A 19,158-nucleotide genomic window follows, 5' to 3' on the forward strand; every position below is an offset into this window, starting at 1 on the left:
CCTATAGTGACATCTGAGAATTTGCCTGGAGACATCCGACAGCGGCTGACAGAGATGCAGGGGGCAGTGGCAGAGTGTGCCGATCCTCACAGCCCAGGATGACACGCTGCTCTCTCCTTAAAAACATGCCGAGCAGCTTGTCACCCAAATGGAAATGGCTCTCGCTGCTGCCCTGCCGTGCCTGCTACTGATACGTCACTCTGTCACTCTTGTAAACTCACGGTCGGGTGTGTGAAGATACAGGTCCCATGTACTTACTTTTTGGAACAGTCTGTTGCGCCCCATACAGTATTACTTGTGTACCTGTGAACACATCTTGTCAGTTATCTTTTCAGCATGATCCCATTGGTGGCTAAATCCAGGCCCCTGTGGAGAGTGTGATGTAATCGTCAGGTGCTCGTCCTGAGCTCTAGTTCCTGAGCCTCCCACATCCACAGGTTATCTGGTGCACAAGCCACAGCAGGCGGCATCGCTTGCCCCGCTGCACACTATTTTCTGCACTGAAAGAGCGCCTCTGAGTCCCTACAGCTTTGAATCTCAAACCATAGCTCTGCTCCCCCGAGAACAGGAGCAACTCTACATCCCATAAAGAAGTATAAGGTTGTTCTGAGACCTTCAGCTATTTTTAGAGTCCAGGGCTCAAAATCCATTACAGACAGAAGGTACTGAGACAGCTGGATGAGCACAAGTAGCAGCACTGGTGTGATAATGCACCTTTATCTAGCCACTTCATCTGCCTCTGTCCATATTGAAGCTCAATACATTTCCCTGTTGTTCTCTATTTTATTTTGCTTCAGGCGTGTCCTGTTGAGACAGAAATTCTTTTCTTCTATTAATATTCATGGAAACTTTCCTGTGGTCTGCTTTGCATTCAGAGCCAGGGATCTGGATCAGAGATGAAGTAGCGCCACTCCAGAAGAGCATAACTCATGCCTCACCCTCTTCTCTTGATGGCAGCGACAGATGGGAATCTGAGGCGTTTTGCTCCCAATATGTTTCATAGCCACTCTTCCCTTCATTTTCCCTCTCAAATTGCGAAGGCAGCACATTAGATTTGATTTACAAATTCAGTTTACAGTTTTTTTTGTGTGTGCGCGCGCTACATGTAAGGAGGAAGGTGTTTATCAGCTGTTGTCATGGCAGGAAACACTAAAGCATTTCTGATGGTGTAAGCACTGCAGGTTGCTTATTTAATGGTGCTCTAAAAAATTTAGTATGCCTATATATTTTTCCACCTTTCCATCTGTTCTTGTATCCTACTCCCTAAGCTCATGCAATTAGTCTTGTCTCTCCTTTGGCTGTGCTGCAGACCCCAGAAGAGCTGGATGACTCCGACTTTGAGACGGAGGACTTTGACGTGCGCAGTAGGACCAGTGTGCAGACGGAGGATGACCAGCTCATCGCAGGCCAGAGTGCACGGGTAAGTTCACTCTACTGTGTTTGCTACAGAAACAACAAGGAGGGGATCATTATCTTAGGGCAATTACACACAACAATACTTTAGGGATATAGAACAAGGTTAGACAGGAACACATTCAGATTTTATGAGGCATCTTAGTGCTTAGTAAAGTTGTAAATGGCTCACAACCTCAACCATATTCAAGAGGTTTTCAAATCACTCATATTATTCACTGATGGTGGGGCATTAAGTATTATCCATGCTTAATTAATATTGATGAAAGGCATCTTTACCTTTCCCATAAATTACATAGAAATTCACCAAAAATGTGATGTGTTTTTGTGTTGTTTTACATCAGTGGAATCCATTAAAGGCTTGTAAAAGATTGTCCCCTGAGGCACTAAGCCAGTCCCATGCTGTATGTATGTAAAGGTCTATTGCGCTAACCCCTAACATTCTCCATAAATCCTTCTTTAGGCCATCATGGCACAGCTGCCCCAGGAGCAGAAGGCAAAGATCGCCGAACAAGTGGCCAGTTTCCAGGAGGAGAAGAGCAAACTGGACGCCGAGGTTTCCAAATGGGATGACAGCGGCAATGACATCATCGTGCTGGCCAAACAGATGTGCATGATCATGATGGAGATGACTGACTTCACCAGGTCAGTGTCAGGGACTGACTTGCAGCTTGTGAATGTTAACGTCTCCGCTGCCATTTCCTCATAAAATGGCCTTTGTTCTGCAATACTGAGGAAATGCCTTCAAGGCAAATACATATTTATATTCATCTTATGTCAAACACAATCAGCCCGGGCCTACATCTGTTTGATAACATTTGACCTTTCTACTCCGGCTCTATAATACCATTAAAATACAACTCTGATACTTTGGGCATTTGTGGAAAGAAAACACAGAAATGGATCTTTGTACAGTACTTTATGTCCCTTTTTATGATAAAAATACACTGTTAATGTTTCCAATCGCCATGATGCCCAGGCAGTGAAAAAGTGGGCTGTTTGTTCTATCTGTAAAAATATGCCTTTTATTAGGCCCGAGCCCCAGCAGGGCGGAGGGCCTATTGCTCCCGCAACGCTGCCGAAGGCAGCGTTGCAACTGTCTGACCAAACATGCGGGCGCAGCCCGCATGTTTGGTGCCCCGTCGCCCCTGGCAAGTACAGTGAACTAGCCCATGCCGAAGGCATGGATCATGCATACTTACTCCTGCTATGACAGAAATAGTCAACAATTAGTGAATGGGCGTAGCCCATTCACTAATTGTTGACAACAGCAGCGCGAAGCGCTGCATTCCTTCAAAAACCCTCCTGGCATTGTCCCGTATGCGAGAATCCATGCCGCAGGCATGGGCCATGCTTGTATCTGCTCAAATCAATGGAAGTCTATGGGGAGTGGGCGGGGCATCCCGACGGAATAGGGAGTGACGAGCGCGTAAGCGCTCGTAATGATGATTCCACCCCATGGCGGCATCGGGAAGGCTTAGAGCTTTCAAACGATGTATAATTTGTTGTTATAGTGGAAACGGCTATATTGTTTTTGCTAAAAATATTATTATTATTTTTCTTGTTCTTCATCGCTTTGAACTCTAATTTGACCCCCTGAACATGCTCAAAAACTCACCAAACTTTGCCCAAAATTCAGAATCGGCGAAAAATTTAATTTTTTTCCGGGCCATTTTTTTTTTCGTTAAAAAATGGCGCGACAGCGCCACCGACAAAAGTCAAAATACATTGCGCCTATGGGAGACGCCCCGAGGTCAACTTTGACGTAAAGCTACGAAATTCGGGACACGCATTCCTCTCGTGAGGACAAACAAAAAAAATCATTGTGGCCACGCCCCCAGACTTACCCTATGGCCGCCATCTTCCTTTGAAAATGAAAACACGCTGTGTTAGCCATTTTGTTCACGTCAAACTTTGACGAACTCCTCCTAGGGCGTTTTGCCCACCAACTTCAAAATCGGCGTACGTTCTCTGGACAAGTGGGGCATCTAAAGTTATCCAATTTTTTGAGATACCTTTTACGGTCTGTGTGCGGCGCAGCCGCAAAGTTGGACAACTTATTTTGGAATATTGCAGATCTAAAAATTGCTCCCATTTGATCAAAACCAGTCCGATTAGGACCAAATTTGAATCAGTTGTTAAACGTTCTAGTTTGGACCAGTTTAGGCTGACAAAATTGAAATGGGCGCGATAGCGCCCCCTACAGAGTGACCTTTAAATTAACATTGAAGGTCAAAAATTAGTTTTACCAAAATTTTCTAAACTTTACCCAAAATTCTATTTTGGCGTCCCGATCAAAAAAGCCTATCAGACAAATGCCTTAATTTTTACGGCGTAGTCGTAGCGATGACATAAATCTCCCATGTTATCCCTATGGGAAAACCGCTAAATCTCTCGAATATCCACATTTTTCTGTTTCAAACTTTGACGAACTCCTCCTAGTGCGTTTTGCCCACCAACCTCAAAATCGGTGTACGTCCTCTAGACAAGTGGGGCATCTAAAGTTATCCAAATTTTAAGGATAGCTTTTAAGGTCTCTGTGCGACGGAGCCTCAAACGTTTCCCAGAATTCTGACTATTTGGCCTTCAGAGTGGCCTATAAACAATAGAGTTTTTCCAAATGACATGATATTTTGCACAAAATTCTAATTTGCCATCCTGATCATAAAAGTATGAGAGACAAAGTCATATTTTGTACAGCGTAACCGTAGCCATGACAGAACTATCCCATGTTATCCTTATGGGAAAATCGCGAAATCCCTCAAATCACCACATTTTTACGCTTCACACTTTAACAAACTCCTCCTAGGGCGATTGTCCGATCAAACTCATATTTAGGGAAAATCATCTATACAAGCGGGGCATCAAAAGCTATCCATATTTTTATTCTAAGTGCTACGGTCTCTGTGTGGCGGACCCGCAAATATATGTCAGAAATGGGAAAACAGCGAAATCTCTAAAATGACCACATTTTTACGCTTCACACTTAAACAAACTCCTCCTAGGGCGATTGCCCGATCAAGCTCATATTTGGGGGAAATCATCTACACAAGGGAAGCATCAAAAGTTAGTCATATTTGGATTCTAAGTGCTACGGTCTCTGTGCCGTGGAGCTGCAAATATACTGTCACAAATGGGAAAAACGCTAAATCTATGAAATGTTCAAATTTATGCTTCACACTTTAACAAACTCCTCCGTGGGCAATAGCTCGATCAAGCTTTACTTTGGGAAATATCATCTACACAAGCGGGGCATCAAAAGTTATCCATATTTATATTCTAAGTGCTACGGTCTCTGTGCAGCGGAGCAGCAAATTTGACTGACACTTGTGTTGATTTGCACTGGATTGGCCATGTCCAATGTGTCTCCGTCTGTCAAGTTCTTTTTTTAATTCAACACAATAAGGGCGCCATCTTTATCAAGTCGAAAGCGCAGAGTCGGAAGGCCGGCGGCCCGCGAGGGCCGTTGGATGCCGCTTGCGGCTTTAATTCTGTCTGTAGTTTAATGAAAAGAATTCAAGCTGTCTTTATCTTCAAGTTTCCCCTTGGCTACACAAAGCCCCTCACTGGACCAGCAGGACATGGAAATAATGCCACTGCCATTATAAAAGTCTCAACTTTTCATCAAAATGTCTTACTTGTTTTGCGAATTATGACGGCCTCATCAGCGTTCAATCCTTCCACAGATAAATAATCCACAGAAAAACAGATTTTGAGATATTGTCAATTAAACAAAGTTTTCTTCTGTGAAAATATTCACAACGAACGCTCGTCCCGTGAATTTCTCTGTCCATAACAAATGACCTGTTTGAGTTATAAGATGGTGTTTGGTATCCATGTTTTATTCAGACTGTTAGCTACCGAATGAGACCATCTACGGATTTTTTTTGTCCACAGGTTTGTTTTTTAACAGCCTCCAGGGGAAAAATGTGCCTCTTCCGACCCACGCGTTTATGTTGTACAGGCTTAAAGGCGCAATGGACGATTTTTTGGCGATTTGAGATCTCAGGCAGAAGTGCGCATGCACACTTTCCCGTGCGGACTGATACAACACACATGTGCATTTGTTTATTAGCCCGACGGATCGCATTGTATCTCTCGTCTCCCGTAGATTTCCGTCTTCTTCTGAGTCAGCTCTAACAGTCTTTCTCCGTCTTCATTTTGCCCCGTACACTGAGGGAACTATATTATGATAGATCCATGCGCTTAGGCACGCGGAAACGTGGGGACGAGCCAGTGTCTTCGGCATGAGGCGGCAAGACTTTACACATCACGTTTTCTAATTTTATTAGCCTTTTGGACGCGCATTTTGTTAGATATATGTATTATACCAATTTAAAAATATATATATATTATTATTTTTTTCACCTCTATATGGGAAATTCATGGGTAAACTCATATTTACACATTTTCACATACATTGTTTTTAGCAGTTATAGGTATTAGTGGTCTACAAAACATCAAAATGTATGTTTTATTATCAGAGGAAATAAAATAGTAGTAAAATAGTTTGGCACAGTTGGCACATATTTGGATCACTTGTTCCGAATATACTTTTTGATACAAAAAGGTCAACAGCACCAAAATGCCTGTTCCCAGAGATCTGAAACTTTACACAGTTGTTGTCAAAACCGCATGTACAGTGAACAGCATATGCACACAATGAAGTATGTTGTGCTTATTCAGGCGAGACTTAAAAAAATATGCATTTTGTATGTTTGGGCTTCTTTAGTGTAAGTGTTCATATTACGTAAGATCCTCTTTTAATAAACAATGCCATTTGGGTATGTCAAACCATTGTGCACAGGGCGAAATAGGCGGATGGTAACAGGTTCAACAATATTCAAACAATAGTTTAACAATGCATCAGGAATGTACTTAAATGGGTTTGGGAGATTACACTGGGCATGTCTAATCATTTTACTCTTTGGTGTAGTTTTATTGTTTTAGTGATTAGTGACTTACTACTACATCTACCACAGAACTAAATGCATTTAAATTCATAACCACCTACTGTTATTGACAATGCACAAGTGTGTGTGTGTGTGTGTGTGTGTGTGTGTGTGTGTGTGTGTGTGTGTGTGTGTGTGTGTGTGTGTGTGTGTGTGTGTGTGTGTGTGTGTGTGTGTGTGTGTGTGTGTGTGTGTGTGTGAGTTATTGATTGCAGTGACATGTTTATATCCACATAAAGGCTGCATTTCCCTCAGTTTTACAATGCAAAGCAGACCATTGGACTTCGAATAAGGATTGTCCATTCTATTTATTTATTTTTCGCATTTAATTGAATTGAACCCAGTCCCCCGCTTTAACCCAATATGGGATCTGTGGTACTGGCCGCATGCTCACTATCGCTTCTACTAATCTTATCAAGATTTCAACTGCATTGTCTACTTAGCAACTTCCTGCTTGCTATATTATTTTAGTACAACTTGGATTGTCACTGAACATTCTGTCCAAGGCAACTGAAGCTTTTTTTCACCCAAAATTCCCACTCCCTATCAGTTTGACGTTTACAAAAATAATTACATTGCGGCTGGTCGGAGATTTGTTCACAAAAAGTAAAAAAAAGTGTCACTATAACTACACACAAGGAATGTTTTAGACACATTTTTCCATTGGAGATTTCTTGGACTCCTTTATGTTTGACTTGAATCACTAATTCCCATCATTGACTAGCATTTTATCCATAACTTCCCACAACAAAGCCGAATTTATGAGTTTCAAAGCAGCTGTACCTTTTGTATTAACAAGCTGACAGTAAAGATTAGGGCCGTTAGGATATTAAGCAGTTCATGCAGTGTTTCAATTTGTTTCCATTAGGACTGGACCCAAGATGGCTACAGGTGGTGTACAGGTCGCGTGTCTTGCATAAACAGATAAACACGATTGTGCAGCCGGTCTGTAGATCTACTACTGTAACAACTGTACAGGTTAATTCAATGTTTCTTTTAGCGCCAAGTTTAAGTGGCATTGTCCCGTTCGCTCACGTGTGCCCCGCCCACACAAAAGCTTCAAGTTGAACTTTGTTGAATCTGACAGCTCAGTACATTGTTGGTGGGTTCTTGCCTGAACTCTCAATCTGTGACTCTAGTTCAGACATAATGTATGCCTGTGAGATTCCTGTTGCCTACCTGGTGGAACTGTCACCTAGCAACTACCGCCGCGGGGGCTGCCATTCATTATTTACATGACTGCTTTGATTTATTTTTTTCACCCAGGCATTATAAAAAAAAACACCCTATGGATTCACACATGTCACCAAGGGCTGCCACGCGAGTCTGGCGACAGACTCACACATGACTATGGATTTCTACCACGAACCTAGATCCTGTTCAAAGTGGCAGGAATCTTTTTACTATCATTACATCGATATGAAATGTGGTCTTAGACGGCCATAACACAAAATTGTGTAGTGCTTAATCCAAAAAGCCATATTACAAAACGTTTATTATAACACTTCAACTTAAGATGAAAAAGAGTATGTTGACTGAACATTTTTGAATGGTAATTGTAGTAATGGCACTAGAGCTGGGTTGAAATAATCGATTTTCCGATTTTTAATCGATTCGCATATTAATGACCGATTATCGATTCGTACGTCCAAAGATTGATATATATATATTTTTTTTTAAATTAAATTTCTTTTCTACATTTCCCTCAGTGAACTTCAATCTACCTCCAAGAAAGATAATTCAGGACTCCTGGATTATCTTTCTTGAAGGTAGATTGACCCTTAACCTTTTCATCAGTCTTCCAGCCATCAGTAACTACCAATACTTGTAAGATTTGCTGTTTAATATTGATATAATACTAGTTTTAATATGTTGCTTCTCTACACAGTCATGAAGTTAAGGAAACGGTTCAAATACATTTTTCATTTTTAATAACATTAACCCCCGGATCGAATCGAAATCGGAGCGAATCGGATGGGATCTGAGAAATCAGAAAAAACGATTTTGAAACGTAAAAATCTGAATCGAATCGATTCTTGAAATTTGAATCGATACCCAGCTCTAAATGGCACAATTCAAATGCATAACATATAGACTGATAAACTGGTAAACAAAACAAAAAAAATGTAATTGTTTTGTTAATTTTGTAATTGAATCCATTCATATTGTGTTTTCAGTTTGTGATTACACTCGAAGCCCCCTTCCCGTGGATTGTTTGGATAGTTATGTAACTGCTTCCTCTGCAAACCACAGCAAAACGAGAGGAAATGTGTTAATTGTTCCACTGTCAATGGTCATAATTTATGTACATTTTGGCATTTTGTGATCTTGGTCAGCAGCACTGAAGCAGGGCGTGTGTTGGACTGACTGAATATAACAAATAGTTGGTCATGTGACACCATCGCCGTATCATAGAAGGTCAGTAGCCGGCTAATTCAGCGCGCGCCCAAACGATCGCCCCCCTTAACCTTGAGCAGGCAAAGAGCTTCACCAAGGTTAATGCTGTATGAGGTAATTGATCTGCACCTCTATCCTGGCAAATCTGCAGAGAGTGAGAAAGGCATTCTTGTTGACTCGCGCATCGCTCACGGCTGTATGGCAGCTCATGAATAATGCATGTGCGGATGGGAAATATGCAACATATTTGGGAGCCACCTGTCTCAGGGCATTGTGTGCTTCACAGTGCAGGGGTATTTGCGATTTACTGCCATCACCAAGTGTCTCCATAGACCTAAAATACACAGTGATACTCTGAGGAAAACATAGGCTTATGTTGGGGGGTAAAAAAACCCTGAAGGTGAAGTCATCAATGTTTTTTTAAGTGATGCAAAGGTTGTTTACTTGCACCAAATACTTCTCTCTGATGGTACTTTTAATAGACACACTGCACTTATGACACACGTTTCCTATGTAAAGGTAAATGCGTGGCTTTTGGTCCCCACAGTGTGCGTTAGATCATGCAACGCTCCTAGATAGCGGTGAGCACTCGGATGAATTAAACATCAGTACGAGATACCTCGAGTAGTTGCATTAGGAATAAGACCAGTGTGTACTTTGTAACTCTTAGAAATGTGTTTTTGGATGAGTTTTACTGGGGCAAAGTGAACTATAAAAAGGTGAGTAAGTCGCTCATGCATGTTTGTTTCCCACAAAGCCGGCGGTGCTGTCTCGTGGGGCTGCCTCGTCCCCAGAGTTGGTGGAGGCTGTGCTGCGATGCATGTCCCTTTCCCTCTAGGACCTCACATGCGAGCTGCAGAGAACACAACACAAAATTCCATCTGTTCGGGGTTGGATGGCTCATTTTTTAGCCTAGAGAGAGCAGCTTTGTATCCAATTTGTGCCTCTTGCCAACTGTGTCCCCAAGTCCCTCATGGGGCCGATGGTCGAGGAGCTTTACAGTGGGTCAGGTCGGAGTTGGAGCGACCCGCGCTGACCACAGCTTTGGGTCTGGTGATGAATATGTAACGTCAGGACTAAACCCAAAAGCCTGAAATCACATCGGCCTCTTATCACGCTACATTTTTAATATCTGTCCACCCGCCCTCCATTCTTCCTCCTTCTGGATGAAAGGACTCGTGCAAATGAAAAGCTGGTAGTGCATGTCATGTCTTTTAACGCTGTCCAGTTTTCCTCAACCATGAAACATTTTGGGGTTTTTTTTCACTGACAAAAGCATTCAAAGCAGCTTAACTGGGGCATTTTATTTATGGGACTTTTTATTATAAAAGGAAAAAAAAAAAAAACATTTATCAGCGCTCTCCCCAGAATCTTTTTAAAGGGATTGTAAATATGCCTCATATGGGGTTGCATTTTCCTCCAAGGATGGTTTGGTTTAACGTACCTTCATTATTTCCAAAGGTACATGCACCCTAAACATACTATTACATGGTGTATAGACCTATCCCATCAAGAAATTAATGGAATCATGGAAATGATAAACACAGTCATTTAAATGTATTACAAGTGAGCGCTGTATCATATACACAATTTAATTGACAATTTTAGTTTTTAATGGAAATTATTAATACAGTTTTAGCTAAAGGGTGAATGCAGTAATATAATGCTGAAATCATGTAGTAGACACATCAACTCTTCTTGGCCTTTTCATCCATTGGACACAGGCAGCCTCAGAGTTGATATCATAGAAGATCATAGTCAGATATTTTGAGGCTGAGCAGAGTTTAGTGAATATATGTATTTTCTCCAAGAGCTGAGTCTTGATTTAAATTTTTTTAATCGTTAAGCTGGATTTGTTTTGGGCCTTATTCTGGGTCACTAGAGCAGTAATCTGTGTTTGGTTGCTGCACAGCGTCTGCCGCCAAAAAATTAAGCTTTTCAAAGTTTTCCTTAAAGCCTCAGACGCTCAAAACGCAGGACTCGCGCCGCAAAAACGCTGGACGCACGTCCACATAGACTTTGAATGTAAACTGGACGCTTTGACGCGGCGGTACTTGTTTATTTTTTAATTTTAGGGATGGTTTGGGGATGGTGGGCCCCCGTCATCCCTGAATGTACGCAGAGACCCCTGTTTATTATATACATATGTTATGGAGACTGCACCAGGGGAATCTTTGAGTTTTCAAAAGCCTGTCATGGAGATGCTCTTGATTTACTAATGAAGTAGTGCTTATTCAGATTCTCAGTAGTTGGTGCTTTTTTGCTTTGCCTGGTGGTTTGTGTTGTGAAGATGTCCCAACCACACACCTTTATTTGTGAGTTTTCTATGAAATATTCCTATGATCATGCGGTCTTTCTATTCTGGCTGTGACTGAAAAACACCAGTCCTAAACAAACATGCCTCCGTGTTGAAGTTGCTCTTGCATTTTGAATGAGGTTGCAGCAGATCAGAACAGTGACTGATCTCTTCACTTTCCATCCGCAGGGGGAAAGGCCCGCTGAAGAATACCTCTGATGTCATCAGCGCTGCCAAGAAAATCGCAGAGGCAGGATCCAGGATGGACAAGCTGGGCCGCACCATCGCTGACAATGTAAGTCTCACGACAGAGCGCGTGTTTTACATGTGACCTTGTTACATAAGATGGCATGCAGTCAGTATAGTGAAGCTAATGAATTATGTGTAAACAGAGAGGCACAGAAAAGACCCTCCTCTCAATAGGACTGGGCGATAAAGCCAAGGATGACTTTTTATTGTAAAGTTGATCTGAAAATGCTGCTGTAGAGACACATTCAGGGTTTGATTATTTCCATCTGTGTCTGACTGCACAAATTTAATGATGATTTTAACAGTTTTCCTAAAGGAAGTGTTTGTGATTTTAGATTTTAATGATTTTTTTTCCTGTTGTGTGAAGCACTTTGAATTGCCTTGTGTACAAATTGTGCTCTACAAATAAACTTGCCTTGCCTTATCAGCACATCAAAGCAAACATTAAAGGTTGAGTAGAGGATGTTTTGCCAATTTGAGAAATCGGCGACTGACTAACAGTCGCTGATTCCCTTTTTCCCTGAGTCTTTTTTTTTTAAATGCGCATGCGCACACTCACCCCCACCTTCTTGTTCTTTCCGAGAGGTCGCCTGCCATCAAACCTTGTGCATGAGCACGCTACACGTGCGTTTGTTTATTAGCGCGACGAATCGCATCTCTTGTCTCTGCAGATTTCTGTCTCTTCTGAGCTCGAACAGTATTTCTCTGCCGTCCCTCAGCCATTTTTGTACTTCCGAAGCGTGGAGATACACTGAAGGAACTCACTGCTAGCTTTGCTAAACACATACGGCATATCAACCACGCATGCGCAGCCAGGGGAACCTGCTGCTATCCTGGGAACGAGCCAGCACGAGCCTGCAGGTTTGCAGTAGCACGCAGGGAATGATTGACATGTGGGAGAACTACTCAGCTGTCCACTCCGCAAGGAAGTAATTGGTCACAAAAATCCTCTATTCAACCTTTAAAGAAACATGTGGTTCCATCAGAAAAGTATGTATGTGCAGTTGTCACTTGTTTTATTCATAAAAATCCCACTCACCCATGTTAACCACTTTGTCACTACATCCAACGTCGCCATCCACATCCATCTTCTGTTCCTAGTCCCCAAGTCCACCACTTTTCCTTCTATCCTTTCTCCAGAGAGTAGCATTGGAAGCATACATTCAATTATACATAGTACTTATTTCACCTAAATACTTGTGATGTAGCCCTCCATGTGCCTTCTCAAAGCTAGTTGTGACCGTCTCTGTGCAATATTGTACTGTATATATTGTGTTTGAATTATGAAAGAGTTGTGCGAGAAGTGTGCAAGACACGCTTGTCAGATTGAGGTCTGTTTGTGATGTAGCTTGTCTCCGTGTTTGATGCTCCAGCTCAGGAAAAAGCTGTATTGGCTTTAGATTTGAATTTTGAAAGAATTTGTGCTATTGTCAGGCATTCAAACATTTGAGTTGAGGCCGTCAACAGATACTGTATGTTGGCAAACTAAAAAACCGTGTAATGACCAGACGGAAGGCCAACTTAAATTTTAACGTTCATGTTTGTAACTTTGTCTTCAAGATGAATTCTCTTGAAAACTCTTGAAAATCCATCTTGTTAGGCTCCAACTGATTAATTGCAGCAGTGGTAAACGGCCCAATCTCAGAATAGCATAGTGATGATGATGGTGCCAACGGCCTATTTTTTATACATTTGTGGATGATGTGACGCTTTGACCAATCGGCGTGAAGGATTTTTTTTTACATCTCGGCAGCTTTTGGCGAGAGCCTTTCTAGATTGATTCAACTCAATTCAGAGTGGGACAGATCAATCCCGAGCCATGAGCCAGGTCATGTTTGTGCTTTAACAGTACATTTTGTTTATTGGACAAATTTGTTAAAATAATTACTAATTTGTCTTCATCGCTAATACGCCTGCACTGGGTAGTACATAGAAACTGGCCATTAGTAGACAAAGAGTCGAGGGCTGTTTGGGATTTGAAGCTGGACGAGGTGGTTGGCTCCAAAAAAGCCTGGCATCCACTGACTTCCATTTTCAAAACATCACAACATACTCACTCAGGCTTTGATAGTAATGTGGCCTCACACACTTTTGTTCTAGCTGTCATTTACTAATGTCTCATTAAAAAGATTTAAATCAATGACCAATAACTACATTTATATGGAAGGTTAAAGTAACGTTTACCAATACTTTTGTCACTGTTCAATATTATACAATTGTTATTGTTGCTTTTGTCTGATCATTTATTACATTTAAGCTATTGAGAGAGTTGCGCAATGTCACATTCAGAAAGTCGTAGAAAGATTTTGCTCAAAATACCTTTTTATGAAATCTAACTGCAGCAAATTGTTTGTAAATGGTTAAAATTAGAATTTCTAGCAGAATGCACCTCATATGAAGTAACGTAACCATGTCATTGAGTTTGGAATGCCTGCCTTAGATTTGACTTTTAACCAGATGGCCTTTTTCATGTGTATCATTTCAAAATGACAAATCTGCATCTTCTTTATGCCCTGCTCTCAAACACTGCACCACTGTGCATGAAGCAGTCTGACATAATGAGCAGCTGGCTACCAACTGCCCTGCTCAGCTTATATTTTATTCAAGTTACTCTCAGATCTTTAATATTACAGACTTGAGCTGATCTCGCAGCAGAATTCTTACCTGCACTGACCTAATTGTCTTGAATTGGAAATGGGCTGTTCTGGAAAGTGGCCTCTCTCTGCCTCAGTGCCTTTTTTGAAGAAGTTTATTCACTTTATGGAAAACAGTTTCGCCCAAAGGAAACAGATGCGCAGCTGTGCAGGTGTCTCTTTAGACTCTAAAGACTCGCCTCAATCTTCCTTCCGCACGCATACGACTGCTCTCACTGTCCCACTATTTGTAGGTACTTATTTGTGTGCGAACTATTAAGGGATTTTGGGGATTGAAGCACTCAAAAGTATGAATAAATGAAGAGTTTGGCTGTTGAAGCACAAGTCTCTGCCCAGAGTAAGGACCCCATCCAGCCTCTGAACTCATCCAGCTGTCCCTCTCAGCCTCTGTCTCAGCACTGACCAAACACAAGAGGAGGAAGTGACACTCACCCTCAACATGCCAGCCCGTGGCACCAGGGCACTGGTGTGGGGCAGAGCGTGGAAAGACGAGGGGGGAGGAAGGGGAGAAGATGGAGCGATAAGAGGAAGAGGCCCAGGAACCTCCTGAGAGATAAATCCATTACGAGCACTTCACCTTTTAATTAGCCCGATAATTGCCAGGTGGCAGCTTTTTAAAATATTTATTTATGTGGTGTATATTTAGGTCCATACTGTTACAGGAGATGCCACAGGCCAACTCTGCGCTGCTCTGGCATTTATGGATGGTCTGCATATTGCAGCAGAAATATTTAAGTGAATCACCATCAAGATGTTCGCACTCTGACACAGTCGTATGAGCAGAGGCGATGCTGGGACTCATTAACCCAGGCATATTAATCACTTGTGCTGTGTGCCTGTGGCCCGCAGGACTTACAGCCTTTCTCCTTCATGTAAAACGCATTGGCAGATGGTCTTGGTCTGATTGTACAGAATCTCAGCGCTGCTTCTTTTTGTACTGCTTAGCATCTACACATTTGAGGATTATGCAGGAGGACCATGTCAAGTTTGGGTATTCTGAAAAGCGCTTAAATACGTGTAATGGAGCCTCATTAAAGTTTGAAGCTATGAGTGTAGTGCAGAGATGAGCTGCAGGATTTAGGTCAGGACCGTACAAAGGTCTGCACTGCAGTTTATTAACTATTTATGACCTCACTGCACGGCACCTTATGAGAATTCCATCTGACCGCACTGGTAAACAAATAATGCTATGTAATTGAGATTTATAATGTAAATGTGTTAGCCACTGTGTAGCCCATAAATTTCCGCTTCCTCCCGGGCTCACAACATAAACGGCAGAGTGTGCATGTGTTTGTATGTTCACAGAAACTTGCATATTTAAGGAAGAGGCATGTGTTTGCTATGTTCTGGTAGTGTGATCTTTATTCTCATGATGTATACTGACATACATAGTGTACTTTTCCAATTTGCATTCAATCAGGAGAGATTTATGGTGAGCCGTGCGCTGTGTGGCCGGTCAGTCTAATCCCGGCACCGGCCCTAGACGCTTTACAGCAGACAGGGTTGTAAATTACCTACTGCAGTGGAGAAGCAAGTTCACCCCGGGAGCACACAAATTCTGAGCTCAGCAGTTCAAGGGTCAGCCCTTGGTCCACTACGGTCCGGCTCGAGTACGAGATCCGGGTCGGAGTCCACCAACATCAATCAGTGGCCACTATTGTTTTGTTATGCCATAATTTACCCAGCGTCGAAGCTGATTGTACTACAGGGGTTTACTCGCGTGAGGAATGACCGCTAAACGTGAATCATGTTTTCAAAAATGCCTCTGGCTGCGTTTACTGTCGGTCAGATTTACAGAAAGCAATGATTTAGCCCTCTTCTTAAACTGCTGTCATTTTTTCTTTGGAGCGTCCGGCAAGAGCATAAAGAATGTTCTCGAGGCTATACGGTCCCTATGAAAATAAATTAAAGCAGGAAGGAATTTGAGGAAAAATTGACAAGTTTGTACAATAATGGTACGGCAACTTTTTTTCAAACTTTTTACTGTAACTATGATGTAGTTGGAAATTGGGGTTATTGCGAGCAAAGTCAAATTGTGAATGTCAAACATGCCCCACAGTAAAAATGACCGTCTCGCACTAGTGTGAGTTTTGCTTACAGGTGCTACAGCACTGCCCTGACTGACGGCTGCAACGTGGACATTAAGAATTGATGAGTCCCATTTAATTGGTCCCTGTGGTTGGCTCTAAAGTGAGCCTTTTTGGCTTGCCCCCAGCTCAGATTTAATCATTTTCTACTATGTCAAAAATCCCTTCAAATATTACAGCTACACTGAGGTGGGCAGACATAAAAAGTGCAACCGTTTTGTCAAAGATTTCTTTATTTATATCAGCCCAGGGAAACGTCAAGAGCAGGTTTTATTTTGTAGAATATTGGGAACATCCTTAAAATGTAGCGGTGAGAAATTAATTTAAATGTTGTTAAATTTATCGACTCCCAAGTTTTCATATGGAATCATGTCTTTTTGAAAGGATTCTGTTGCTTTGGTCTCGATCTTAATATATGCAGAGAGAGATTTATTCTTCAACAATGGAGGCGGAGAACATGGTCCACTCGGACTCAATGTCCCCAACCTCCCCCGGGACATGGGAGAAGCTCTCCCGGAGGTGCGAGTTGAATACCCTACTGACAGAGGGCTCCACTAGACGTTCCCAACCAGACCCTCACAATGTGCTTGGGTCTGCCAAGTCTGTCCGGCTTCCTCCTCCGCCAGCGGATCCAACTCACCACCAGGTGGTGATCGGTTGACAACTCTGCCCCTCTCTTCACCCGAGTGTCCAAGACACGCGGCCGGAGGTCGCTTAGGAAGTAAGGGATGCTGTCAGACTGGAGAAGGAGGCCTATCAGGCCACTTTGGCTTGTGGGTCTCCGGAGGTCATCGACGGGTATCGGCAGGCCAAGCGAGCCGCGGCTCGTGCTGTCGCAGAGGCAAAAACCTGGGCCTGGGTGGAGTTCTGGGAGGCCATGGAGGAGGACTATCGGTCGGCACCAAAGAAATTCTGGCAAACCGTCCGGCGCCTCAGGAGGGGAAGCAGTGTCTCACCAACACCGTTTACGGTGCAGGTGGAGGCCTGCTGACCTCGACTGGGGATGTCGTCGGACGGTGGAAGGAATACTTTGAGGATCTCCTTAATCCCTCAGTCACGTCTTCCGAAGAGGAAGTAGAGACCGGGGACTCGGAGGCTGGCTCATCCATCACCCAAGCTGAAGTCACTGAGGTTGTTCGCAAACTCCTCGGTGGCAGGGCTCCTGGGGTGGATGAGATCCGCCCTGAGTACCTAAAGTATCTGGATGTTGTAGGACTGTCTTGGTTGACACGTCTCTGCAACATCGCGTGGCGTTCGGGGACCGTGCCTCTGGACTGGCAGACCGGGGTGGTGGTCCCTCTGTTTAAGAAGGGGGACCGGAGGGTGTGTACTACAGAGGGATCACACTCCTCAGCCTCCCGGGTAAGGTCTATTCCAAGGTACTGGAGAGGAGAATCCGACCGATAGTCGAACCTCGGATTCAGGAGGAGCAGAGTGGTTTTCGTCCCGGTCGTGGAACACTGGACCAGCTCTATACCCTCCATCGGGTGCTCGAGGGTTCATGGGAGTTTGCCCAACCAGTCCACATATGCTTTGTGGATCTGGAGAAGGCTTTCGACCGTGTCCCTCGGGGTGTCCTTTGGGGGGTGCTCCGGGAGTACGGGGTCCGGGGCCCTTTGCTCAGGGCTGTCCGGTCCCTGTATGACCGGAGCAGGAGCTGTGTTCGCATTGCCGGCAGTAAGTCAGACCTGTTCCCAGTGCATGTTGGACTCCGCCAGGGCTGCCCTTTGTCACCGGTTCTGTTCATAATTTTTATGGACAGAATTTCTAGGCGCAGTCAGGGGTCGGAGGGTGTCCGGTTTGGGGACCACAGGATCTCATCTCTGCTGTTTGCAGACGATGTTGTCCTGATGGCTCCATCAAACCCGGACCTTCAACATGCACTGGGACGGTTTGCAGCCGAGTGTGAAGCGGCTGGGATGAGAATCAGCACCTCCAAATCCGAGGCCATGGTTCTCGACCGGAAAAAGGTGGCTTGCCCTCTTCAGGTGGGTGGGGAGTCCTTGCCCCAAGTGGAGGAGTTCAAGTATCTCGGGGTCTTGTTCACGAGTGAGGGAAGGATGGAGCGTGAGATCGACAGGCGGATCGGTGCAGCGGCTGCAGTGATGCAGTCGCTGCATCGGACTGTTGTGGTGAAGAGGGAGCTGAGCCGAAAGGCAAAGCTGTCTATTTACCGGTCGGTCTACGTTCCTACCCTCACCTATGGTCATGAGCTTTGGGTAGTGACCGAAAGAACAAGATCGCGGATACAAGCGGTCGAAATGAGTTTCCTCCGCCGTGTGGCTGGGCGCTCCCTTAGAGATAAGGTGAGGAGCTCGGCCACACGGGGGGAGCTCGGAGTAGAGCCGCTGCTCCTCCACGTCGAGAGGAGCCAGCTGAGGTGGCTCGGGCATCTGTTTCGGATGCCTCCTGGGCGCCTCCCTCGGGAGGTGTTTCAGGCATGTCCCACCGGGAAGAGGCCCCGGGGAAGACCCAGGACACGCTGGAGAGACTATGTCTCTCGGCTGGCCTGGGAACGCCTCGGGATCCCCCCGGAGGAGTTAGAGGAAGTGTCTGGGGAGAAGGAAGTCTGGGAGTCCCTGCTCAGACTGCTGCATCCGCGACCAGGCCCCGGATAAAGCGGCAGAAGATGGATGGATGGATGGATGGATGGATGGAGATTTATTCTTATCTGCAATGTAAGTATGTCCCTCCTCTTTTCAGAGCTGGTTTATTACAATATTTACAAACAGCCTTTATAAATCATACTTCTGGAGTTTCTTAGCTTTCCAGCATTTTTGTTTGAAAGAAATGGAGTATCCAAACTATGGCTCGGGGCCAAATGCAGCCCTCAGACCAATTTGTTGTCCCTCAGGCTCATTTTTTGTGTAAAAATTGATAAAGTATTATACGTTCCTAAAATAATGTTCTAAACCTTATCAAGCCAAACATTGCTTTGCCAGGTAATGTGTGTGGCCTGATATAACGGAAAAAGAAGCTATCCAGTCAGACATGTATTTGAAGATGGAGGTGGCATTGCTGTTAAATTGTGTCCACCCACACACATCCAGAGCCATTATAAGAGGTCTATGCGCCTTTCTCTGATGACATTTTAAGGTTTCCTAGATCTC

At 43.9% G+C, this 19,158-nt stretch overlaps 1 protein-coding gene across 2 annotated transcripts in view; it reads left to right on the forward strand.

Annotated features, from left to right (window-relative positions):
- The window catches only part of ctnna1 (catenin (cadherin-associated protein), alpha 1), a 67,693-nt gene that overhangs the window by 39,328 nt on the left and 9,207 nt on the right, over window positions 1-19,158 (forward strand). For both annotated transcript variants that reach the window (XM_072439767.1, XM_072439768.1), the window contains exons 14-16: window positions 1,310-1,420; window positions 1,877-2,058; window positions 11,248-11,353. In XM_072439767.1, the coding sequence (XP_072295868.1) occupies window positions 1,310-1,420; window positions 1,877-2,058; window positions 11,248-11,353 (399 nt within the window). The remainder of the gene's footprint in view (window positions 1-1,309; window positions 1,421-1,876; window positions 2,059-11,247; window positions 11,354-19,158) is intronic.

Source organism: Eucyclogobius newberryi, unplaced genomic scaffold, assembly GCF_026437365.1.
Source record: "Eucyclogobius newberryi isolate DKJ021-1_F unplaced genomic scaffold, fEucNew1.0.hap1 SCAF_11, whole genome shotgun sequence".
Taxonomy (NCBI): domain Eukaryota; kingdom Metazoa; phylum Chordata; class Actinopteri; order Gobiiformes; family Gobiidae; genus Eucyclogobius; species Eucyclogobius newberryi.